Raw genomic sequence first — 26,917 nt, 5'->3', positions numbered from 1 at the left:
TTGGAGTACTCCATAGCTTCTATGTGAACCAAGGCAATAGAAATGGTGTACAGTACAGCAGTAAACACAGAAGCTGTAGAGGGTATTCTGTATGCAACAACCCATGGCAGAGCCCACAGAATCACCTGATTTTCAATGATCCATATAAATAGGAATGAAAAGATTGTTCAAAAGATGTTCAGTAAATAAAAGATGGTACTTCCAATCAGGAGTATCTGCTTTTCTCAGATAAGTTAAAGAAAGGTCACATTTGGGGACTGTAATAAGCCATGGTGGGATGGGCTGACCAGTGGATACTGCAATGTTATCCAAGGACAGACCCAATTCATACAACTGCACCTGGATACAAAGGCCAAAAGGAGCAATGGCAGATTGTCTGTTCTGAAAAAGTATAGCCCACTGAGGAAAAAAAACACAACTCCAGGTGGGATGCTTTGATAAGGAATGAAGTTTCGAAGCATATAGTAAAGACAGTTGCAAATGATGAAGGTGCAAAGAAGGTTCATGAGACTCTATGTATAAGCTCTGAACTGGGGAGATGCAGAAAGCCCCAGTGCAGAGCCAAAGTCCTTGATGATGAATGGGGTCCAGCATCTTTAAGAACAAGAGTCTGGCAGAGCCATAGACCAGTGATCCATAGTCGAGTTTTGATCAAATAAGAGCACAATATATCTTCAGCATAGAACATCAATCAGCTCCCCAAGTGGTGGTAGAAAGGACATGGAGGATGTTCAGTGCGATTCTACTTCAGAATAACCCAAACTATATATATCACTATTATATAATAAAGAGTAAACTTGTTGGGAGAAATGAATACAAAGATATAGGAAAATATCAGAATAAAACACTTGAAGATGGCATAAACTAACAGCTGGAGAATGAGGGCTGCTAAATGACAAGTGACAGTTTGTCAGAATTGGATGGAAGGAGTCAAAGATGTCAAAAGAACATGTTGCATTCTTGTTGGTGGAGGGTTGTTGCATGATGATTTGCATGAGACTCATTGGAATCAATCAGTTGCAAATGAAGAGAGATAATATGCTTGTGGCATGCATAGAAAATTGTGCATATAGAGGGAAGTGCTGAACCTAAGGAATGGAGGTAATGTACTGTACTGAAAATCAGTGTTATAGATTATCACTATTTTTAGTTATTCAAACTATCCAAGCAATCAAAGTATTAAATATAAATTTCATTGGCTCAACAATGTATCAGGCTGCTGTATATGAAATGGCAGATTTTCATGTGCAAATTTAAAATTATTTTTCAGTGACTGAAAGAGAAACTTTATCTTAAATTTGTCAGAATAATATAGTATACTGTCTGGTTCATTTCAAGCTTACTTTATTTTTCCTATTTCAGAATCTAATTCATGTTTATTAATTTTTGTCACCATGGATAAAATTGATATTCTTGTACAAGTTCAAGCTTGGTCACAGTGTAGTGAAAGCAGCTCATAATATCAATCATACATTTCATGAAGGCACAGCTAATAAGTGCACAGCACAGAATTAGTTTAGCATATTTCACTCTGTGGACACAAGCCTGAAAATGAGCCTCAGGCCTACCCTCAGACAGTCATTGATGAAGAAACACTGAAGGCCTTAGTTGAATCAGATACCCACCAAACCACAAGAGAGCCTGCCAACAAACTTAATGTTTATTATTCAACAGTTTCCAAACATTTTGAAGCAACTGGTAAAGTGAAAAAGCTTGATAAATGGGTACTTCATGAATTCACTGAAAACCATCAGACAAGATGAACTGAAATTTGTTCCTCACTCCTAACTAAGAATAAAAATGGCCTGTTTTTCCACAGAATTGTCACCTGTGTTGAAACATGGATTATTTACAACAATTAACAATGATCTGGACAGTGGCTTGACTATGAAGAAGCACCAAAACATATGTCAAAAACAGCTCTCCACCAGAAAAATCTTATAGTTTGTGTCTGGTAGTTGTCAGCAGGTGTGGTCCATTATTAATTTGTAGAGAAATATAATTGTGAATTTGGAATTATGCATAAATGCTGGACCTCATGTCTCAAATATTACTGTCCAAAAACTAGACAATCTTCAACATGAAACTTTACCTCATACACCATATATTCATCAGATCTTTCTCCTACAGATGATAACTTTTTAAACATTTGGGCACGTTTTTAGAGGAAAAAATGTTTTCAAATCAAAGGTCAACTAAAAGTGCCTTTGAAGACTCTTTGCATCAAAGGACATTGAATTTATGTTGATCAAATAAATTAAACAACAAAAATATGTACTTGTTTCAGATTTTCCTTTAAAAATCCAATATTTCATATGGAACAGCCTGATACAAGAATATTTATCCATTGTGCCTGTACACATAAATTCACAAATTTAAGGATGCATCCTTGTAATTACTGATTACTAAATAGCCAATGACAGGAAGAACTCACTATATGCCATTTAAACATCACCTATTACATTAAGGTTTAAGTTGTTTTTCACAAGATGAGACTTAAAATATTCAGAAAAATCTGTAATTAGTCATCACGACTAATACTTTTTATAACACTTTGATTTACCCTTATAAACCATTTCATTAATCACCCAGTATCATCACAAGCTTTTGGTCAAACATTAAACCACAACTTACACTATCTTTATTTTTGTAAGATCTGTTTAAACTTGTTTTCTCAAAATTAAATATTATTTATCACATGCTATAATAAGAATCTTTGGTATTTTCATCATAAAATCTAAGGAAAATTATTTTATTAATTTATTTAGTTTTAGTAGGCTTATTAAAAGCTGTAGAGAGAAACCTGTGAAACAGTATTAATTGTATTTGCAACTTATTTCAGGTTTCAAAATATGTTGTGTATATAATACACTTTCACAAATAACAGTTTGATTAAAAGCGTATCTCAATCCTAAAATTTATATATGAAAATGCCTATTATCTAAAATGAAAAAAGTTCAAAAATGTCTTTAAAACTTAAAAATAAAAGCTGGAACTAAACAAATAATTTGATATGAGAATAATCAATTTGTTAATTGTAATAAATTAAAAATACTGATGATTACCCAATTGGTATATTCCATTAATTGTCAGTTCTAATAGCTTAAGGAGCCAAATTCAGAGATTGTCAAGACTACCAGTAATCCATAACATAAAAGTTTTCTTTGTACTTTCTGAAAACTTTCTCCTTTCCATGAGCAATTAACTTCAAATTCCATTTATGTTAGCACAAATTGCAAGAAATTGTTAGACACAGTTAAAGTATTTGAAAAGTAGCAATTATTTTTATTTACAAACACAGCAAGTTACCTGATTAAATAACAAGAAAAAAATTAAGTAAAACTCAGTAATGAGTATAACTAATTATATATAATGTTCTTGCTTATGAAGATTACAATGAAATGTCTCATTTGTGGTATACCCTTAATATTAAAAATAGTTTTATCTGTAAATCTAACAATTTCTCACAAGATTTAGGTTAATCTTAAATCAACATACTATCATCAAGATATAAAAGATAATCTTACCTCAGTCATGTTACAATCTGCCAGATCAAAAGTTTCATCAGGATTATCTTTAGCCTATATATATATATAAAATCTCAATAAAATATTTCTTGCAATCAAATTACTAACTTAAATAAAAGAACATTTTAAGTATAATAATCAGTTAATATGAAACATAAAATTCAAAGTTAGCTCTTAGGTGCTGACACAGATGCATTCTGCCTTGATGAAAAATGTGCAACACTGAATTATAAACCTCATAGAACAAACCTGTATTGTTCTTAAAATCATTTTTAAAAACTCGTGAATTCAAAAGTTTTACTTATTTAATTTTTGCATGACACATTTTAAAGTCACAAATTTTGATTCTGGTTTCAGTCTGTGCAGAGCAAATACATTATTGCTTGTGAATTTACTTATCTTTTCTGAACAAAATACTACACTCATACATGTAATATTGAACACACCGTATCATGTCCAATGTTTCTTCAATAAAACCATTATTCAGAAAAGGTTGGGACATAGCAGTGTTTCAAAAATGTCACATTTGGCATTCCATGTATTTTCTACCATTCTCAATCAAATGGGAAAGTTTTAAACAAATGTAGAAAGATAAAATACTGTAATTAAAATCTACTATAAAGGTAAACATTTTAATTTTTTTCAATACTCTGAAATAAATTATTATAAATAAAACACTTTGTGCAAAAACAATTATATATTTAAAATTACTTTAATGTAAGTAGCCATCTTTGAGAGACTGAGAATCATAAGCTTTATTCAGAAAAGTGTTTCAAAACTTTAGATATTCCATATATTTCTTTCCATTCTCAATCAGCATATTAAGCCTATCCCTAAATGAAACTAATGCAAACATCAATCACTTGTTTCTTGTAATATCGTATATACTGAAATCTTTAAAAAAAATCAATTTTGTGTCATTAAAATAAAACGAGAAAAAATAAAATAAAATTAATGTTACAATACAAGAAAAGCTATGTGTAATGCAGTACTCTAAGCTTTTGAAACACTGTACCATGCCTAAACTTTTTCAATAAAATTTATCATTCTTGTTTGCACTTGGTGATATTTTGTTCCACTAAGATAAGTTTTAAAACAATTATTTCAAATATGGAATTATGTGATAAAAGTGACATGTAACTGTATCTAGAATAACAATTCAGAATTTATCAGTTAACTCTACATGTATGGTTCAGCCCAATGGACAAAACCTGCAAAATGTTGAAGCTATACTTATTAGAACTCTGAACTTGCTAAATATATCTTGATTAAATTTTACAAGCTTTTACTAAAGTTAAGTCTATTGTACACAAAAACCAAATTTCTTTTATAAAATACTTTCACTAAAGATTTCTTTGTGAATTTACAAGTCTTTACTGAATTACTGCAAGTGAAAGGTTATTTCATGTCAGGAACATTTTATCTTACAGTTACCACATTTCAATTGCATAGCCTCAAAATGAATATAAAAAAAAATATATTTAGTACTCCTTTTTCTCTATCCTGACACTAAGTGTAGCAAAACTATTAATATTCAGTGAAATGTAAAACAGAAAATTACTATATGAATAATATCTTTCTCTTCTTTCTTGAATGAATCATTCTGCACCACATTTCCAATTTAATTATCTTCACATTTTTAACTGTGAAGGTATTTTCATCTTTCCAAATGTTTTAGTTTTATGGTTTTATTGCTTGGCTTGTATCCTGAAAGTATATTCATCCCTGAAGAGTAATAAATCAGATAGGAAACAAATTAGCAGATACATTGACCTATTCAGCAATCTTAATTATCTGAATATTTGCATTCTAATGCATAGCATAAACACTGTTCCTAGATGTACATAGTTTGTAAGTTTCATATGAAAAACAATAAAAATGGAAAATTTTCAAGATAAAATATATAAAATTATAAACAGATAACTTTTATTTGAAAAATTAGTTAGTTTTACATTACTTTTTGTTACTACATGTTTATTGTTACTACATGTGTGAAAGAAAAACAATTTATTTTGAACAATAATTGACTACAGCTTAAGTGAAGTGCCACATTCAAGTAATCTTGTTGAGTTTAATAATGACTTGCTGTTGGCTGCACTTGATAAAGATTGTGCTGTAACAGTTGAAGAAATAGTACAGAAGCTTAATTCAACCCATTCAACAGTTCACTGTCATCTGCAACAGCTTGGAAAGGTGTCGAAACTTGGGAAATGGGTCTCCCTTGATTTGAAAGAAGCCAACCTTATTTGCACTTCTCTGCACTCTCATGAACATAACTCATCTTTTTTGGACAGGTTTATGACTGGAGATGAAAAATAGGTATATTATAAAAATGTTAAGTGCTGCAGACAATAACACAGTGCAGATAAACTAACCAAAGCACAGCCCAAAATGGACCTCCACCCCAGGAAAGTCTTGTTAAGCATTTGGTAGGATATTGTTGGTGTGATCCACTTTGAGCTGCTGCCATTCAATGTAATGATTACATCAGACTTCTACTGTCAACAGTTAAAGCATTTGAATGTTGCACTGAAAAAAAAAAAGATGTCTGCTTTGATCAATCATAAAGGTGTTGTGTTACTTCAGGATAATGCATGGCCGCATACAGCAAGGATCACATCTGCAAAGATTGAAGAGCTAGACTGGGAAAAACTTCCACATCCTCTTTATTCTCCAGACCTTGTCACCTTTTATTGTCATCTATTCTGAGGTTTGCAGAACTATCTTGATGGAAAAGAGATTAGAACACATGAAGATATCAAAATTTCCCTCTCTAAATTCTTTTTCTCCAAACCCCAAGAACTTTATAGAAGTGGCATTCAGAAACATGTGAATCATTTGCAGGAATTATTAATAATAATGGAACATACATTATTGATTATATAGAATTAAAAACCTTTGAAATCCTTTCTCTTTTGCTGAACCTAAAATTGGACATTACTTAAGGAATGACCCATAATATTATTGACCTTCTAGCCATGACTAGGGGACATTACATATCATGTATTGATGGAGTGCACGTGCACTCACGTTATTTTATCCAACATTATAAAACTGACCTTTAGTCTTCCTTGTCTTGGTTGTGTTTTAGTGGATTAGTATTTTGTAATATTCAGTTACATTTCAATTATTATACACAAGTTATGAAACTTATTTTTATTAAAATATAGAACAATAAATAAAAAAGAAAGGCAAGCAATTATTTCTTCTAGCTATGACCTTTGAACTCAGCTGCTGCTGGACATATGTTGTTAAGCCTTTTAAAATTTCACATGTGGAGGATATTAAAACATTTTTTAGACTTTATATACACAAGTGATGACCCAGAAAATCATAAATAATGATACTGATACTACAGAATTCCATTAGAAGTTTATTAAGCTTAGAAACTATACTGTATTTAGATTTTAAAAAATATGAAACTTTGAGCAAATTAAAGACAATCTACCTGCTTGAAATCTTGATTCAAAAGAACATGGCAGCCTTTTCACAGATTAAAATGCCTGAAAAACCCACTAGGAGGAAATTCTAAGCTGTCTAGTGACTATTCATATGCCATATTGTAGTAAGGGTATAAAAGGGACTGGCACAAACCATATCTCAGCAAAATAAAAATATACAAAGTTCTTATGTCATATTTTAGCATGACAATATTGGTAGTTTAAGTTCCTAATTTATACAAAATTATAGATTTATTATTTTGAAATTGAAAACATCTAATTTTAAACAGCAGTAGATTAAATATACCACAGAACTCACTAAAATCTATGTTTAGGTGAGTTATTTTAATATTTGCTTCTAACTTAAGAAATTCATTTACATATGAAGTTTGAATTATAATCTATAATTTAATTCCAAACTTACTGACATAAATTAATAAAATTTTTAATTGCAAGTCACCAAACACTGTGACATAGCCTTTGACCTGCAACCCGATGCAAAAGATTTAATGTAAGTTATTTTGTTTTCTTTAATCTTTGCATACTTTTGTTTCATTCATGAACAACCTTCAGACTGTATTATAATATTCCACCAAAATTTTGAGAAAAGTGCCACATAATTTAGACTATATGCTCCAAAATATAAATGGGAAAAAATTAACAATGCAATATGTTGAGGTTATGAAATTTAATATCTGGTTTCAATTATTTGCATTTTTAAATATAAATAAATTAAGAAAGACATGTTTTTCTCTATTTCAGAAATATATGGCTATTTGGTGCTCTACATTTTTCCAATACCACACACACAAACACCCACACATACACACAGAAAGTAGCTACTTGGCCCTTCAATCTCAGCTTAGCTGGTAAGAGCAGTGACCTCTAAACACTAATATGAGTTCAGATCACACATATTAACAACTCTTAATATGTAAATGTTTTAACAAGGAGGAAATCAAATAGTTCAAACTAAACAAACCTATAAATAAAAAGGAAAGTGTATCTTCCCTTCAATGTCATCTTACATCAGCAAACCACTTATGTTTCTGTTTTTGGTTGCACTTAATAAACTGTTAGTTACCAAGAATTCAGCTATTTAAGATAAAATGATGAAAGTTAATGCTTTCTAACACTGAAAATATATTTCCAATAGACACCACCTCTCATAGTTACTGCTATTCGTGATTTGACTGTCCTCTATTAAGCAATTTGTTGATAAACAAAAGCTTGAAATTTCCAACTAACCCCACATGGTTCAGCTGCATTATAGCATGCAACAATCATCCATCACTAGGTTTGCTACACACACACTCCCATCACATCTGACTCTCTCTCTCTCTATGCATTTAAATTTAATCTTCACTTCAAGATTGGGCATGAAAAAAATACTGACACCAGAAGTAAAGAGGATGGGTGAGAAGTGTAAGAAAATATTAACTTCTAAAATAATTACTTACTTCTTCTCACAGTTACAGTTAGAATCCTACATTGATCTAGTGGAAAAATATCTAGATGAGCACCACTGAACAAGTTTTGAAGGCCACATATGGTGCGTGCCCTCGTTATGGAGAGTACACACTCATGGAAGACTGCACAAGATCTGAAACAAGGTGTGCATCTGACTAAGTGGCAATGGGGATAACTCATCCAGCCAATGACAGAAGGACAAAACTCAATTATTCACCCCAGAGCTATGAACCACAGGGGAAGAGGAACCTCCATTCCAAGAACCTAAACTATCAAGCATACAAATCCAGCACAATCTGCAGTAATATACCATAAGAATGTATATCAAGACAAAAGCAGAAAGACAATGTGGAGGGTCAATTATAATCCAAAACCAAATGGTATTAGAAATAAAACACACAGTCCATGGTAGGCAGAAATTCATAGCCCATACAAATGTGGATGGGCAAACTACAAATTAGATAAAGAAAACAGATCTGTGGCAAAAGGATAAATACACTTTCTACACATATAGAACAACACCTCTCTACTCTTGACTGAGTGGAATTGTGCACACTCAAGAGGATTTCTCCATGGTCCATCACCCCAGCTGTTAGAAGCTAAGTAGTAAGGACTCTCGTACTCTACAAGAAGAGGGTATAAATGAAGTGTATAAATGTATGAGGTGTTGTCCCAGTGCTTGAAAAATAAAGTACCACCAATGGATGACATGAGTGAGATGAAGGTAAAGAAGGTAAAAGGTAAGGTTCCTGACTGGAATGAAGGTACCAGGAATTGATCATGAAAATAAGGAGACAAGGAAAAAAAGATCATTCAAATAACAAGCTGAAACCAGCAGGTAAGAGAGGGAGGAAAAAACAACTATAATCAAAGGAATGATGCAAAGCAATGAATCTGTAATGGATTTAATGGAAACATGTTTTGCAATCAATGAAGTAATAAAGAGCACACATCCCAATCCAAACAAAAATAAAAGCAGAAAATATAAAGAAAAGGACAAAAAAGAATATTTCACACAAGTTATCAAGCGTAGGTTGGTAAAAATAAATCCAGAACAAAAAAAAAACATATCAAACTGAAAAGAAACCAAGACAAATAAATATGTGCCAGCCAGGTAGGTCAATCAGAAAGACCTGACCCAGTATGATGTTTTATCTTTCCATCTTTCAGACCACATTTCAAAAAGTGTAGGCTCCTAAAATTGAGTTGAAATACAACAAAGGTCAATTCATTGGATGATATCTCCCAATAAAGGAAAGTTAATAATTCCCCGGTCAACACCACCACCTGAAGCCTGTGTAAATGTGCTGATGGTTCAACCTTCAAAATGATATCTTTAAATGTGGAAAAATGTAGAAAAAATTTGTAATGAAGTATTAATTTATTTAATTGAGTAGAAATATAAATATTTCCACTTTGGAATAAGTTACAAGTATCACTATTGTATAATAAATAGTAAACTTTCTGAGAGAAATTTAAATTAAAATATGAAAAAAAAACTGAAGATAATACAAACTAAAAAACTGAACATGTGCAACGCCAAACAAGAAATGACATTTACAGAGCATAGCAGAAATGCAGACATATGAGTGAAGTGGATGTGTGGCACATAACTGACAGAAATTTCACAAGATAATTTGCATGCAAGACTAAGTTAAGCAATGTGAGCAGAGGGGTGCACAGGAGTGACACACTTGTGGCATACACGAAACAATAATAGCTATGTATTTTACAATTTATCATTAAGTTAGCACTATGTTATTTATAAGAATTAGACATTTACCGCACACAGTTTATGTTCCAGTCTTGCCTTATAGTTCACTTCTTTACCAGCTTGGTTCTTTTTAAACAGTGGCATTTTGGAACTTCTGGATTAGAAATAATAAACAACCTGGAATAAAAGTAAACAGATAACTAGTTAAAATTAGTAAACATTTGTAATTCACCAAAAGAAATGCATTTCTAAATTCCAGTGAAAGGTATAAATTATACATATTAGCACAAAATATTCATTCTCTGCTGCAAGGTTCAAAAGTTCCTTTGTGATTCGCATTAACCCAAGTGCACTGATAAAGCTCCTCCATTATTCCAAATTATTTCTAAGGGTATCCAGAGTGAACTTCATACCCAAAAAATCCATGTTTAGACATCTACTCATAGTACTGAAGCATGTACATCAAGTTTGGTCCTTTTATTTTGTGGGTATATAAATACAGTAAACATGCGACTCCCTAGGATACAAAAGAGGAGCAGTTACGCAAACTGATTTCAGATTCAGCAACCCTGAAAATCTATTCTTAAACCTTCATCATGTCTGGGTGATTCTGTGCACATTTCAGTTCCCTTAACTACCCCATATAAATAACAATCCCTGGGCTACTGAGTCTGCCTGCCATTTTGGCCTCGCTAGCTGCAAAACTGAGAGGGGTTGGCTGGACAAATATAGAGATAAATACAGAGCTAGAAGCTAAATTCATACAGAATATGGGCCAAAACAAGTGAAATTTATTTTCTGTAAATGTAGAAAAACTACTAATATTTAAAAAACTGCAATTACTAAACATAGAAGCATTAGTTTAAACCAATGCAGAAAACAAAGTACAAGAGTATGAGGAAACTAATTTATTCTTGATATTAATACACCAGAAATGTAGCACACCATTTAGCATTTACCTATTATAACACATTATGTAGATCTTTTGTTTTTAGTCACAAAATATGGATACACTTTATAGATATTTTTTTATATTGATATCTTATTAATTTACATTCAGAGAAAAATATTCTATAAATTTAATTACAACATTTAAATGTTGGTTTGATTTGGCATGAACTAAAAATATTATGTAGCTCAAGTGGTCACTAGACAACTGCAACTTACAGGAAGCCTACTGCATTAGTACGATCTTTAAAAAACAGAAATAAAGAAGGTAAAAATAAAGTTAAATGTCTTATCCTTCTAAATAGTAAAAATGAGTTCTTGAAAGCATTGTTTTGAGGACAGATAGAAAGTAAGGCATTGTGTTCATTCCAGAAAGCAAGTGTGCACTTTTTCAAACAAAAGGAAGGAGAATACTAAGATACAACACTAAGCAATTCTCATGTTTCATACCCATCAGCAAAAAAAGTGTCAATTATTTGTAGCTACAATTGTGATCAACCTAATCTAACATACAGACAACACACAGGAGTAGAAATATTCGAAATTTTCAGCAGAACATGTCCTACTGGACAGTAAAACTTGCCGGACATATGAAATTTTAGCAGGACACCTCAAAATTGTCACCAGACATTACTGAACACAAGAAATCAAGTATAGACAATTATTATATAAAACAGAATCGTTTTATTTATGGCACTGAAACATTATTTCAAAGCAAGTAGCAACAAGCCTTGCATCCATTAAAAATGACACATCAATCAAATAGGTAGATTTAGTCATCCAGCATTAAGACATCAGCTGATGTAAACTCAGTATCTCTAATGTCTCTACGTGCATGAGTTCCATGTAGACTCACAAATCATCTGGTTTTTTACTGTCCTTCCACCAGGATTCTACAGACTTGCACAGTAATTCTGTGCTTGCAAGATCACAGGTCTTATTCTTAGCTAATTTTATTGTCATCAAGTCATTAAGAGAATCATTTATTAGTTTGGACTGCCAGTCATCCTTAATAACTGCCATCTGGGAAAATGCATGTTCTAGTTCAGCAGAGGACACAGAAATCACCTGCATGAGGCATACCAAGGCTAACACTGTTGATCCAGGGAAAGGTTTACTGTCCTCAACAGTAATTTGACTTAACATGTGGGTCCACAATCCACTTTCACTACAAGCCAGGGACACATCTGATTTGGCAAGTCTTGTGGCTTTAAGCAGTGTCTCAAGTAAGTCAGCTTGGCAAATATCAGCTGCAATGTTGAAACCATTAGCTTCTAGCAAAGCACCAAAGTGGTCCAATAGTGTCTGGAGTTCATTACAGCCATAAGATGACAATGCTTCCTTGCTTTTAGGCCAGTTGCTTGGTTCAAAAATTTGAAAGGCACCAATAAAATCCTTATCAACTTCTTCAAATCTGACAATTTTACCTATGAAGATGGCAGTTTCTTCAACCACGGATTGAGCAACTGTCTCTTTTGTGGCACTTTTTGAGCCTCTAGCCCTTGTTTGACCACTAATAGCAATCACCTTTTCTCTATGTAATCACTTACCAGTTTGTTCACATGTTGTGAGCTCTTTAACAATTTTTGGGATCTCTCAATATGATTCAGATTGCCCAGCTTCTCTTTGCAAACAGTGAGTTTGTTAGAAACAATGTTCACAGTAGCAGAACTGTTTTGCATTTTGAGACTAAGAGATATCAAAACAGGCAGAACTGCCAAGAGTATGTCTATGTACAGGATGAATTTAAGGCTTGTCAAAGTACTGTATAATCCTGCAGCTTTCTGTCCATGTTCCCCTTTGTCATGCAGTTTTACTTTATACAAACCCTCTGCTAAAGCTGGCCAGTTATGAGAAACTGACTTCAGAGTGTGCTCTTTGTAGGTCACCCACTGGGTTCCTGTCCCTTTCGTTGGCTTTCTAACAACAATGTTGTTGGGTTTACCAGTTTCTTTGAGGCCAGCCCACTTCTGTGGCAAATTGTCATAAAACTTCCATAGGTTTGCTAAAAATGTTTGGATGCTATCAAGGTAAGGGATATCCTTGATGGTCTTCTTAATTGCAAGTTCCAATCTGTGACTAACACAGTGGATCCCTATCAAATAAGGTTTTTGTGCCTTCAATCTGTTGACAAGTCCTTTATTTGTGCCAAAATTGACAGCTGCTCCATCAGCTGTCAGGTATACAATTGATTCAAGCCAGTTGGGAAACTTGCCATATATGGACAATGCTGCAAGTACAAAAAATTAGCACCCAATATTAGTTACTTTCTCTCAAAAAAAAAAAATGTAAATTTGTACTTTGGAAAATTCAATTGCTCCATAATCTATTATGCTAGCTGTGCCAGATTAAGCTCCAATTCTGTTAGTGGTAAATACATGGTTCTTCTTGGTTTAAATCAATTGAAAAATGCTTGAGTTTTCACTGATGTATATTAATAATGAAATGACTATGTAAACCTGAATTAAAACACAAATGTACATGAAATATTGTCCATTGTAATTTTTCTTAATTAGGAATTCAGGATAAATCCAGAAAATTCTCATCCCAGGTAATTAAAAAACCTTTACCTGTTAGTGCCTGTAACAAGTGTTCAGAGTCAGCCTTCTCAACTGACTGCAGACACAGGAAGTGGGTCACTGGGTAACAGTCACTGTCCAAGTATCTTACATAGACTATCCCCTGTTCAATGTTAGCAGTGTCTGTTGAGCCTTCAGTCATAATGCCAAAAAATAATGAGATGTGCAGGTGTGTTTCTGCAATATACTTCATAAAGATAACTGCTTGTTTGTCATTGACATAATGTCAAGTTCATACCAAAGCTTCAACAGAAGCTCTTGAATCACTGAGTGGTTTGGCATTCAAAGCCATATAAAGGGCAGTCCTGAATAGCACAAGCAAACGATATTTCTCAGTCTGATTAAGTTTGCTCAATTCTTTCATCATGGGAGTTAAATCAGGTGTTTCTTTTGCTGTCTTAACTTGACAACTTAGACTGTGGGCATGACTGTTTTCATGCTCCTTTACAGCACTTGTTCTCAGGTTGGAAGATCCTGTTATGAAGGTGTTCTTCTGCCTTTCACTACTTTGGTCATATTCCCTGACAAATTGACCAATACATCAGTCTGGTAGTGTGATTATATTCCAGCCATGGTCGGCCTCTATTCCATTCATCCTGGAAACGACGAGTAGGCTTAGTGCCAGTACTAGCAGTAACAGTTTTTGCTTTAACACTTGGGCTTGGGTCAACAAGCTTGGGTTTTTTTCACTTGGGGTTCCATAGTATTGTCTTCTGATTCATTAGTCTTGCTCGTGAAGCCAAACTAAAATAGATCATGGGACTTTCCCGTTTTTTTACTATCGGATGCCATGGTCAGATCATTGTAAATGTTTGGCAGTCACACGACTATCAGGGACGGCACGGATAAGGTGACCTAAAAAGCGTATTTTGTGAGCATTCACAACCGTTTTTCAAAATTTGCTTTTTTTTTTCTCTTAAGTTAAATCTTAATTTTTGCAAGTTATTTTCCACTCATTATAGAATATACTTTTAAGCAAAATCTTTGGGCGGTGATACACAGCTTTTGCCTCACTTATTTTTGAGGGGACGATGTATTTGTGTCTGATATGTTAGAAATATGACCCCGGTCACGATGTCCGGTGACAGATGGGAAAGTGCCAGTCAAACTTGATTTTTTAACGGACATATCCGGGCTTTAAATAGAAAATTTTGTTCTTTAACACAGAACCATTTAGTCCTTTACTGGTCATAAATGTAATTCCACACCCATCTGTTATGTAAAAATAAAATAAAATCAATCTTTTATTCTTAAGAAATTCCTTAGTTCCCTTCTTAAACTCTCCTATGCTGTTGTCTATAGCAAATTAATTCATAAGCTAATAATCCTGTTAGAAAAACAAAACTGTCTTTAAACCTTATATTTGTTTCCTCTCAACCTACTATCTTAAGAATTCAAAGTAACAGTGTGCATTTTCCTGCTAGATAAACCAGATAACTTTTTAAACTAAGATCATTTCTCATCTTCCATTTGTTTGTTTGGAATTAAGCAAAAAGCTATACAATGGGCTATCTGTGCTCTACTCATCATGGGTATCAAAACCAGGTTTTTAGCAGTGTAAGTCCACAGACATACTGCTGTGCCACTGGGGAGGCTCCCTCATCTTTCTTTCTTAACACCAAATAAGTGATCTTAACCTACACCCACAAGACAACCCTTTTATCACTAAAATCGTCCTAGTCAATCTGAACCTTCTGCAACAAGTTAATATCCTTTTTTAGATACGAAGATCAAAACTGTACATAATACTGAAAGGGAAGCCTAATCAGTGATTTGTCTAATTACCTCTTTTGACTTATAATAATATCACATAATGTAACATTTAAGTAAAAGCAAGAGGTTAGGCCTGTTGGTCCATCAAGGCTATCCTATTCATTTAAAATACAACACTCAAGTACAGCCCTGATCATTTAAATATTTATTGAGCCTTTCCTTTAACTTCTTCACATTTACTGCATCCTCCACATTTTATGGTAATCCATTACAAAGGCCAATCACCCAATTAAAATAAAATACAACTAAGATGAAGATGACTAAAACATATATTTACATTTGGGTCCTCTTGTCCAACTGTTCTCATAATTAATAACAAAAAATGAAAAGATAATGTAACTATACTTTAAATTTCACTAATAATCTTGAATGCCTCAATCAGATTCCCTTTTTTTCTTTCTAGAACCTTAGGACATCCTTTCTATACCAGATACCATCATGATAGCCATCCTTTGACTTCTTAAAAAAAGTTTTAGCAGTGTAGTGTTGACAATAAGTTACTGGTACTTACATTTAGCTTTGATTATTTATTTCCAGGCTACAAATATAATATTAAAACAAGTGCTGAAGCTAAGCATTCAGAATTTGTTGGATGTGATGGGTGCAATTAATGGGTTTTATTTGAGAACTCTGGAATGGTATGCACTTGTAAAAAAGCTAGTACTAGTAGTGAAAGTGTGCAACTTGTATGTGAAGTCTGCAGACTCGAGGAAGCTATTCTAATTAACATAGAAGCAACAGATAAAGTGAAGGGTAAACTATGGGAAATGGCAACAGGATTTCAAGAGAAATTTAAGTTTTAACAAGAAAGAAATATATCAGCTAACAATTACTTTCAGGAAGTAACATTAGAGCTGAACCTAAAAGTAGGGGATTTCATTTTAAAGGACCTAATGGAGAGAAGGAAAACAAAAGGTTCAGAGAAGGATGTGGATGATAAATTGAAGGAGTTACAGGTGATTCCTTTTACAAGGCAAGTAAATATTATAGTCTGTGGAGTAAAAAAAAAAAAAAAAAGAATTAAATTATGTTACCTATTGGCACAGAGGGAAGATATAACTGACAAAACAAGATATAATAAAGAGGGCTAGCTACAGTCATGTGAAAAAATTAGGACACCCTATGAAAGCCTATGTATTTTTGTAATATTTTTGGATATATAGATATTTAATCTCAATCTTAACAATACTGAGAAATTATAGGAATATAACTAAACAATTAAAACTGAAGAAAAAACTTTTCAAGATCTTCTGTAAAATGCATATTCTAACTGAGGAAATAGTTAGGACATACCCACATTTATACCCACATAAAATTGCTCAACTTGCACACAGGTGTATCACACCAGGTGCACATGAGTAGAAGATCATTACTCAGAATTGTGAATGAGGCTTCCTATTTAAACCTCAGACATTTAGTTTGGTGTGCTCCTTACTGTTGAAGTGAGAATGAGCACCATGGTGAGAGCAAAAGAGCTGTTTGAGACCTTCAGAAAGAAAATTGTAGCAACTATTGAGTCTGGTAAGGGATTTAAAAAGATCTCAAAAGATTTTGAAATTAGCCATTCCACTGTTCGGAAAATAGTCAACAAGTGGAGGGCTTTCAAAACAACTGCCAACATGCCCAGGTCTGGTCGTCCAAGCAAGTTCACCCCAAGAACAGACATCAAGAGAAACATCAAGGCCAGACTGAAGTTTGCCAGAGAGAATGTAGACAAAGACCAGTACTTCTGGAATAATGTTCTTTGAACAGATGAGTCCAAAACTGAATTATTTGGACACCAGAACAGAGGACATGTTTGGCATAAACCAAATATAGCATTCCAGTAAAAGAAACTCATACCAACTGTGAAGCATGGAGGCAGAAGTGTCATGGTTTGGGGCTGCTTTGCTGCAGCAGGACCTGGACAGCTCACAATCATAAAATCCACCATGAATTCTACTGTGTATCAGAGAGTGCTTGAGGATCATGTGAGACCATCTGTAAGAAAATTAAAGCTGAAGTGGATCTGAACCCTGCAACACGACAATGACCCAAAACATACCAGTAAACCCACCAAGGACTGGCTGAAAACTAACAATTGGAGAGTCCTGAAATGACCGAATCAAAGCCCAGATCTCAATCCCATTGAGATGCTGTGGGGTGACTTGAAACGAGTTGTACATGCAAGAAACCCCTAAAACATCTCTCAGTTGAAAGAATTCTGCATTGAGGAGTGGGGCAAACTTTCTTCAGACCGATGTCAGAGACGGGTAGATGGCTACAAGAAGTGTCTCACTGCAGTTATTTCACTAGCTATTTGGGGGTAGGGTGTCCTTAGACTTTCCTCAGTTCAAATATGTATTTTTGTAGCATGACATTTACAGAAGATCCTGAAAAGTCTTTTTTTCAGTTTTAATTGTTTAGTTATATTCCTATAATCTCTCAGTATTGTTAAACTTGAGATTAAATATCTATATATCCAAATATGTTACAAAAATACACAGGCTTTCATAGGGTGTCCTAATTATTTACAGGACTGTATGATGCATATTTTGTTTTGCATATAGGGGTTTATGATGGCGGGAAAATTAGGCTGGAGGAATTAATAAGTACAAGGATTAATAAGAACACTTAAAGGTAAAGACCATAACTTAATTGTGTCAGGGATGCTATCAAAAATTGTGAAGATGAAATTATAAGTACATCACTAGGGCTAAGTGCTATGCTTAGATTAATATATAAGAATGAACTAACAGGCTAGTTGTACTTGTAGGATCAGAGCAACTGGAGAAGAGAGCTTTTGAAATAAATGGTTTACATTAAATGAGGTATGGTTTGGCTTATTTGCAAGGGCTATAAAGTAAGAGAAGATATGAACCAGGACCAGAATATGATAAGAGGCACAACACACTAAATGCAAAAAAATAAGGTTTAGAGAAAATTTTATCATATGAATTAGGTGCAGAATAAGTTCTAAGGATAGGCTTAATTGCAACAATTGTATTGCTAGAAGTATAAGAACTAAAACAGATGACTTCAGAGCACTGGTAAGAACAGAAAATTTTGAAATAATGAGAATAACTAAAACACTCTTAAATGCAGATTATTTTGATTACATAAATGCATTTTGAAATAGATATATGGTTAAGGTTTTGCAATATGGATAGAGTATAAAAGATAAGAGGAAGAGTGGCTTAAAATGTAAAAATGCAAGTTGCATCCTACTGAAGTTGAGGAAACCAAAGATAACAGTAAAGACACTGAATTAATTTGGGTTTTTATTGGCAATTTGTTACAGAGTAGGTTAACTGGCTTTTCATTTATGTAAAACATAGTATCACAAATTACAACCCACATAATCAATCTAAATCCTCTTATAGTTCTTGAATATGCACACAACTAACTAGAAATACCTAAGAGTTTATTTTTATCAGTATGCTTATAAACTGTGCTTCTCTCCTGTTATTAACACAAGTCTGACGAAACATATCACTAATAACAAAGGTCTAATTTGAAACTTTGAATAGTATATTTATAGCAACTCTAAATACTTTCTTTTACCTTTACACTTTTCAATTCATTTGTTACCTCAAACACTATCGGTGTGATTTTCTTAACCTTGTGTGTGAAACCTTTACAAAAGCTCAGTACACCAGACTTATTTTTTCTCTCTCTCTGTCATCCAGTTAAGAAATAACATTTTCAAAAAACAAACAAAAAACCAAATATATCAACATGTTAATAAGTGAATGTTTCCCTTCAGTGAACCCTTGTTAAATCTCTTTTACATTACAGTATTTCACCAGGGCCAATTTAAAAGAGCCCTAAGTTTTCCCTCTTCTCCAAGATCGAAGGAACACACATTGATGCTCTGGAAGAAAAACCTTTGACAACCTCTCCTGTGACAAGAAGTTGGATGTGGAAAAACTCCCTAGTTCCATTAGTAGAACCTGAAAGGATATGTTAATTGGGGGATCCTGAAAAAACATGCTCTGGAAACAGTACAATAAGTTAACAAAGTTCCCTAAATTTTTAAAAGCAAACTGATCCTGATTGATTCAATCCAATGACTGGCAGGACCTCCTTTAAATTTACTCATGATAGTCCAGGAAAATACCATCCAGTAGAGACCTAGATGAACTTATGGAACACCCCATGTCTACAAAACCTACTGCAACCCACAGTTATTATAACAAACATGGTGGTTAATACAGAATTGGAATGATAAAGCACACCTGTCTGGGCAATAATCATTACAAAATGGGATCCTGTGAAAAGTGAAGAGACCCTGGAAATAAGATAAATTAGATGGAGAAACTTACTTATCCCAAGTTAAAATCTAGCAGATGTATTCAAAATAGCAGCAGAAGGTAGTAAAAATTTCTCAGAAGAGGAAACTGTCAGATCACGCAAGTAATGAGAAAAGTCCACATACCAGCCTGCACAATGTCTTCCAGAAGGCAATTCAACCAGGAGGCTAATGACATTGGAATATGACAAATCTGGCAAAATGTAATTTGTAGAATACTCCTGTTCTATAAAAATCCATTATGGGCAACAGGAATCAATTTTCTGAACCACCTTCGTAAAGTGATGGGAGATGAATCATGGAAAATTAAAGGATCCCAGTGAATAAACAATCTACTCCTGATACCCATAAATGAGTTAGTATGAACCACATACTTATTAGATAAGGTGATCCAAAGGACTGGAGTACACGATCCACTGGCTCCACACTGACCACTGAAAGGACCTCATATGTGCTCATTCCAAAAAAAAAAAGAAAAAAAAAAAGAGTGATACATGGGATGCTTACATCTCTAAAAGGGAGAGAGAAAGAGCTATTCATGCAAGAGAAAGAGACACAAGTACGAGTCTGACTGTTTTATCCATAGCTTAAAACCTAATGGAAGTCAGTTGAATCTGATAAAAGTGTGTTGAGAAACACACCCAAAAGAATAGATGGCTTCACTCTGATAAGAAAATCTGCCTTTGTGGCTTCTGAAAGAAGAATCTAGGTGAATTGTTTTGCCAACTGACAAGATGGAGCCACAAGGAGTCACTGTCTATATAATGATGTGTACACAGGCTTAAGGAATGCAGTTGACAATAAAAAGCTCAAACAATGCTGAAGAAATAATAAGGTGCTGATGTGAAGCCAAAAGGTTGAATCCTGAACTACAGCACTTGATCCTTTTGCATAAACTGTCAAAATTTGTGGGATGATTCTGCTATGGGAATGTGGAGATAAGCATTGGTAACATTGAACTCGGTCATCTAAAACCCTGGTACAAAGTGCTATTAAAAGATGAGAAAAGATTCCACTGTAAATCAAGGAGAATCCAAATATTTATTGATTTATGACTGGATGCCAAGATCCTGTTTTCTTAGGTACAATGAATAAACAGGAATAAAATTCAGAAACAATGGGACTGACCTTCTCTACTGCCATTTTGGCCAACAACCTGCTTATGGCCTGAAAACAGAGCTCCAGTCCCTATGGATCAGTTAGAAATGAAGAAGCAACAGGGTGTGAGCATAATTGAGAAGTTGATGCTCTGATACCAGAACAAGGAGTACCCATGGATCCATGGTGAAATAACTTATCACTGGTCTGTCTTGGCAGAGAAACCTTAAAGATAGGCTGCACTGTGGGATCCAATAAGTTAAAGGACTGAAGTTGGGGGTTGGAAAATACGAGGAGGGCCAAAACTTCCAAATTATCAGCAGGAATCAAAGAAATGCAAAAGGCCAATGATAATAATGAATAATGTAAATGGCAATATCAATTAGTGATTTCAGTGTCTCTGGAACTTCAGCAAACAACATGGGACAGAGAAAAGGAGCTTCCCATAACTCCTTGAGGGCATCAGATGGTAAACAAACACCTTCCAACAAGGCATCTCTACCCAATAAATCAATGTTTAGATGGATAAAGTTGAAGAAACTCTGGATACCATGAAATAGCTATAGTGTCAGTAAATGGTATGTATGTTTTGGAAAAGAAAAGGCTGACCCACTCCCATCACTCCTTTTCATCTCTCAAGTCAACCATTTATAATTTACAACTTAGCATATCTCTCTAAAACAAATCAACAATAATTGTATTGGACAGGATTATGCTCATCATCTACTGAGTAATGACACCATAATTTAAGTTGTAGTAGTAGTTTAGACTTTGAACTGAAAATTACTCACGAGTTAAGTAGCACAAAAGTATGTGATTTATACATGACAGTAATGACGAGTGATATGTATGGACTAAGAAAAGTCTGCATCTCAATAACGTTTAGTGCTCAATTAGTTCTACTACAGATACAAGACTAATATGACAACTACCATAGGTTATATTTTTAACACTGTTATTTGTCTGCTAGCCAGATTTTAAGCAATGTAATGCATCAGTAACTACACATTAGTCTTAGAACCCTCTAGAATAAGTCTTAGTGACATAAACATGAGTTAGTTAAGAGTTGTTGTTGTTGTCAGTATTTGTTATTACAATGCATTGAAGAAATAAGTTAATTTTTGTATATATTATATTGTACAACAGCACATTTGTTAACTTTGGCCTACAAGTTCAAGCTTATAATAATATGACAGTATAAAATAAAATACTTTGTGACCATCACCCAACTGGACAATGAATTATTTTCATCAGATAACTTAAAAGAACCTGCAAACAAAGGAATTACTTACAGCACTATAATATCAACAGTAACTTTCATTACCTTCTTTAAAAGTGGTGGTAATGTTATGGACTTTTTTATTTATTCTAAGCTTATGCCCTTTTCACATATCACATAGCCAAATCATTAAACTGAATTGTTTCAGCTGCCTTTGTCATTCTACTGAAGTCATATCTGTTCTATCCTTGGATTTTGAATGGAACAGTTAACATGAATACAATTGAAAGGAAAAATGCCAGCTTGATTAATTCATGAATTCAGTGAAAGCAAAAGACAGTTGTCCTGCTTCCAGAAGCATATCTACAATGCTAGAATCAGTATAACTTGCAAAAACCATACTGCACTAAAACTATACAAGTTAAAAGTAATGACAAAAATAAAAACTAAGAAAAGCAAAAGTCATTTATCACCTATTTTACTTGTATTATCAAGCTATAAAAATTTGTAAGAATGTCATCTTTCATTAAACTGAAAGTTTGAACATAACACTTGGAGATATATATCGGATTTCACCGAAATATATATCACATAGCCTGAAAGAACAAAAACATTCCAAACTCCATTAAACTGTTTTCCATTTATAAAAGACACCCATTCTATATTTCAAATCATATGGTTTAATGTCCCTAAGATATGGCTTTCCTAAAATTCAGGACTTAGCTTTTATTAACTTTGTTTCAATAACAACTAAAGTAATAAATAAAACCATGCAAATTATTATCCACAAGCTCTTGCAAAATTGCATTTTCAGTTGTACATTTTCCTTTACCAAGACTAAAACAAAATAATCACTAAACAAAGAAAGGAAATCCCCCATAACAATCTTTTTACTCTCAAATGCACAATGAGAGGCATATCTCACTATAATGAATACAATAAGTATATATCTATGTATGTAACCAATATAATAAAAACAATGTAACACCACCTATTAAATGTCACCACAAACATAAACCAATACAAAAAATGTTACACTTTAGGTATTCATGTTTCACACAGTTTAGAAAAATAACTAAAATATGTGCAACAACCATTTCTTTATCACAAAATACAATTTTAAATATAAGTAATCTCTTCAGAACATTGAACGAACATGAATGTGACTTTCATTAGGACTGTACATGAGGATTGGATTATATCTTTCTTGATGTAATTTGAAAATACAGTACTATTAATAAAAAAGTTCTAAACAAACTGTTTTCTTTTCAATAAGGGGTATAACTTTTAATATATAAAAACATTACAGTTTATATCAGCATAATCCAAACACTTTTCCCACACAGCACTTTCCAAAAAAATCCTTTTTTTAGAAAATATTCACTTTTCTCATTATTTTCAATGAGTTATGGATACTATGATTAGTAGTACCACAAATATTCACTTATAAGGCAGTATTTCTGCTAGTTATTATAGTTTTTATAAAATTAAAGTCTGATACTAATAAATTTACTCTTTGATTAACATTGCTAACCTACCTGAACTTATTCCTATCTGTGTAAACAATCTAATCATGATTTTGGCATACATAAAATGCCAATAAGATATGCAAATATCACACATACTATTCTCATACAGACTAGAAGTTAAAGAATCATGCTTATAAAATTTAAATTTTCTAGAGCTCCAATTCAGAACTTACTAAATGTGGTCAAGATCACTGGCAGTTTAGCCCTGAATGTTACTTTTTGTAACAAGGCCATATCATGGTTTGTGCTTCATGTGATAGTTGTGCACGTGTTTGTTTCATATGAAATGTATGTTTTTTTTTACATTTTTTAACTGCAGAGAGAAGGCAAATTGTAAACTTAGATTTGTTGTTTTCAGATGTATCTATTTCAGGTTTGGAAAAGCTATTATTTGCTTGCAAAGCATTGTCTTTATATTCTGCAACACCCCACTATTCTCAATACAACTAGCAATACAAGTTTAATATCATCCAGAAACTTCAATAATTTTGCCATTATCAATATCATAAATATAAATAAGAAAAATGAAGCCTAAGTACTGACTTGTAATGAATACAATAATAATGAGTTAAGTTTCACTAGAAGTGGAATGAACCTATTATAAACAACCTTTTGCTTTCTCAAATCAACTATTCTACAATACAATTAAAAAGTAATATTGTATCATTTGAGATCAATGTAAAAGTCTTCCATAATTGCATTTCATTTCAATATTAGTTTCTTCTTTCTTTCACTCACTAAAATAAATCACCATTTGCTCTTCATACTAAATGCACAAATCCCCAGTTACTGAAAAGAGCAAGTATATTAATGTTATTTAAATCTTGGGAATGCTTATCTTTTTTCTTTCACATACCTGTATTATTTTTGTTAACCTCAATGACATATTTCTCTCAAAATCTTTCAGTACATTTCATACAAATAACACCAGTTGTTATTTTCATTTCTTCAAAGTTCATAAGCAAGAGCTTACAAGCCTTCTAAAAAATCTTCACATAGCCCTAACATTCAGTGAATCTAAGATGAATATACAACATGCTTACTGTTACAGTAACCAAAGTATATTCTACAATTTATTCCCTTATTGCAAAGACTATTTTGATTAAATTTAGTTTTAGAATGGAAGAGACTAATCTTACACATCTTATTTCACATTTAATTATTAAAACAAAAAAATTACACTAATTCTATATGCTTAACATATTTGTAATTTAAAGTATGTCATGGTCAACAGACTATCAACACTCATTAAGAATTCTTTAACACTATGGATCTTCAAACTCAAAAGCTTGAGGAAAGTTTTCCAGTTTAATTTTAAAACTGAGAAGTATTCTAATGTCACTAGTGTCACACTCATATTGCCAAATTAATGCAATAAATCAATTTTACGTTAATATTTTTTAAACTTTAAAACCCATCATTGCCTCCTTCATAAGGTTAGAATCACATTCAATGTGAGAAATTAAGTTAGGGGTGTTAAACCTACTGAATTATCAAAAAAAAATGAAAAATGGCATTTGATCCACTTGTTAAATCATTAATAATGTAATGCTGTACAGCTAGACAATTTAGTCAAGAAAGATATTTTGTCTCTCAAATAATAAGGTTAACGGTACAAAATATAAACATTTTAATTATAACATACGTTAGAATGATAACAAAATAATTTATATCTGTTAAAAATGCTATTGGAGTTAACAGCAATAGTTGTAACTATTATTAAAACTAAATCATAGTATCAGGCTTATCAATTTCAAGTTAATCTAAAGCAATCGCGCTAAGTTTATTCAAATTATTGTAAACATTATGCTTAAATTTTAGTCTAATTTCTATAAAACATGTCCTTGAAACTTCTACTGAAACCTGAAAATAAAACAATATAGTTCAACTCGGTCACAAACTTACAATGTTAAATATGTGTGAAATCCCACATCAAATAATTTATTTTATTAATACCTTTCTGGAGGTATGGAACTAAAATCGTAACACATTCCTATAACCCACGCTTTTGTGTATACTGGCTTACTCTGTAAAGTACACACAAACATTAATTTCACCAAACTTTTGAAATCAACAATAAAAAAACTCTTGATGGAAATAATTATCGTCCGTTTCCTTCAACTAAATTACTAAACTGATATCTTGAAAACAAACAGACAGAATTCAGATAAAGCTTCTATAAAATTGTTTATACTTCATTTGTATTTAATAATTACCAGTTATTTCAAGCTCCACTGTATTAAATCAAGAGTAAAAAGAGAAGTATTGTATTAATATAATTTTGATATAATGTCACAATAAGGTTGGTAACAAGTCATATTGCATCTCTTTACTGACTTTCCGGTAAGGATGACGTAATAAGATCTCATCCATATCCTTCTGGTCAGTTAAAGACAAGTTTAAATATTTATAATGGCAAATTCTAGAGTTCGATTCCCCGTGGCAAATAGTGTGTGTTTTTCTTATAGCAAAGCCACATGAGACTATCTGCTGAGTCCACCGAAGGGAATCAAACCCCTGATTTTAGCGCCGTAAGTCTGTAGACTTACCGCTGTACTAGCGGGGGACCGGTGGCAAATAGAGCACAGCTAGTTCATTTAATAGCTTTGAATTAGCCCTCTGCTTGTAAAGCAATAAGTCTACGGACTTACAACGCTAAATTCAGGGGTTTGATTCCCCTCGGTGGGCTTAGCAGATAGCCCAATGTGGCTTTGCTATAAGAAAAACACAAAAACACAAGATTTGTATAAAAAAGACTTCTTTATCATATTTCATTGCCGATGTGTGTATTAAAGAGAAAACTGTGCTCAGAGTAGGAATAATTTTTAAAGTAGTATTTTGCATCTCAATGCACAAAATTTATAAAATGTAAAGGCAATATTTAAAGTTTTAAAAAATTTAAGGGACCCGCCTAGATTACTCTCGCTTATCATGTTTGATACATAAAGTTAAGATAAATTTGATAATTGTGCAGTACGTCTCAATGATTGAGAAGTTAATGGAAAGGGGTGTTAAACCTACTAGCTGGGATACCCGTACACCGAAAGGAAATTATGTAAATTCTTAGGACATGAAAAGTTGTTTCCTTTACATACAATTAAAAAACAGACACCCACAACATCCATAAAAACATAAAATATGAAACCATAAATTTGCGTGTATCTCCACATGGACTCAACAAACCTTCATGCCAAATTTGGTGAAGATTCGTCAGCAATGGCGAAGTAATGGTAAAAAACAAACAAATCGCAAAACTCTATTAAAAACCCCAAAAATGCAAAACTGAAAATGTCTGTGTATTTCCTCATGGACCTAATAAACCTCTTGGT

At 33.0% G+C, this 26,917-nt stretch overlaps 1 protein-coding gene across 16 annotated transcripts in view; it reads right to left on the bottom strand.

Moving 5' to 3' along the window:
- LOC143245023 (E3 ubiquitin-protein ligase LRSAM1-like) overlaps positions 1-25,944 on the bottom strand; it is a 161,205-nt gene extending 135,261 nt beyond the window's left edge. For 3 of the 16 annotated variants that reach the window (XM_076490782.1, XM_076490787.1, XM_076490789.1), the window contains exons 1-3: positions 25,805-25,944; positions 10,221-10,328; positions 3,528-3,581 (exon numbers count right to left, since the gene is read on the bottom strand). In XM_076490782.1, coding sequence (XP_076346897.1) covers positions 3,528-3,581; positions 10,221-10,295 — 129 coding nt within the window. In that variant the 5' untranslated portion in view covers positions 10,296-10,328; positions 25,805-25,944. Of the gene's footprint in view, positions 1-3,527; positions 3,582-10,220; positions 10,329-24,444; positions 24,606-25,493 lie in introns of all 16 variants that reach the window. The other 13 variants (XM_076490781.1, XM_076490786.1, XM_076490790.1 and 10 more) reach the window with 8 other exon arrangements.
- Between the last annotated feature and the right edge of the window lie 973 nt (positions 25,945-26,917).

Source organism: Tachypleus tridentatus, chromosome 2 (genome assembly GCF_004210375.1).
Source record: "Tachypleus tridentatus isolate NWPU-2018 chromosome 2, ASM421037v1, whole genome shotgun sequence".
Taxonomy (NCBI): Eukaryota; Metazoa; Arthropoda; class Merostomata; order Xiphosura; family Limulidae; genus Tachypleus; species Tachypleus tridentatus.
The sequence above is the reverse complement of the archived record's forward strand: the minus strand, read 5'-3'. Positions and strand labels throughout refer to the sequence as shown.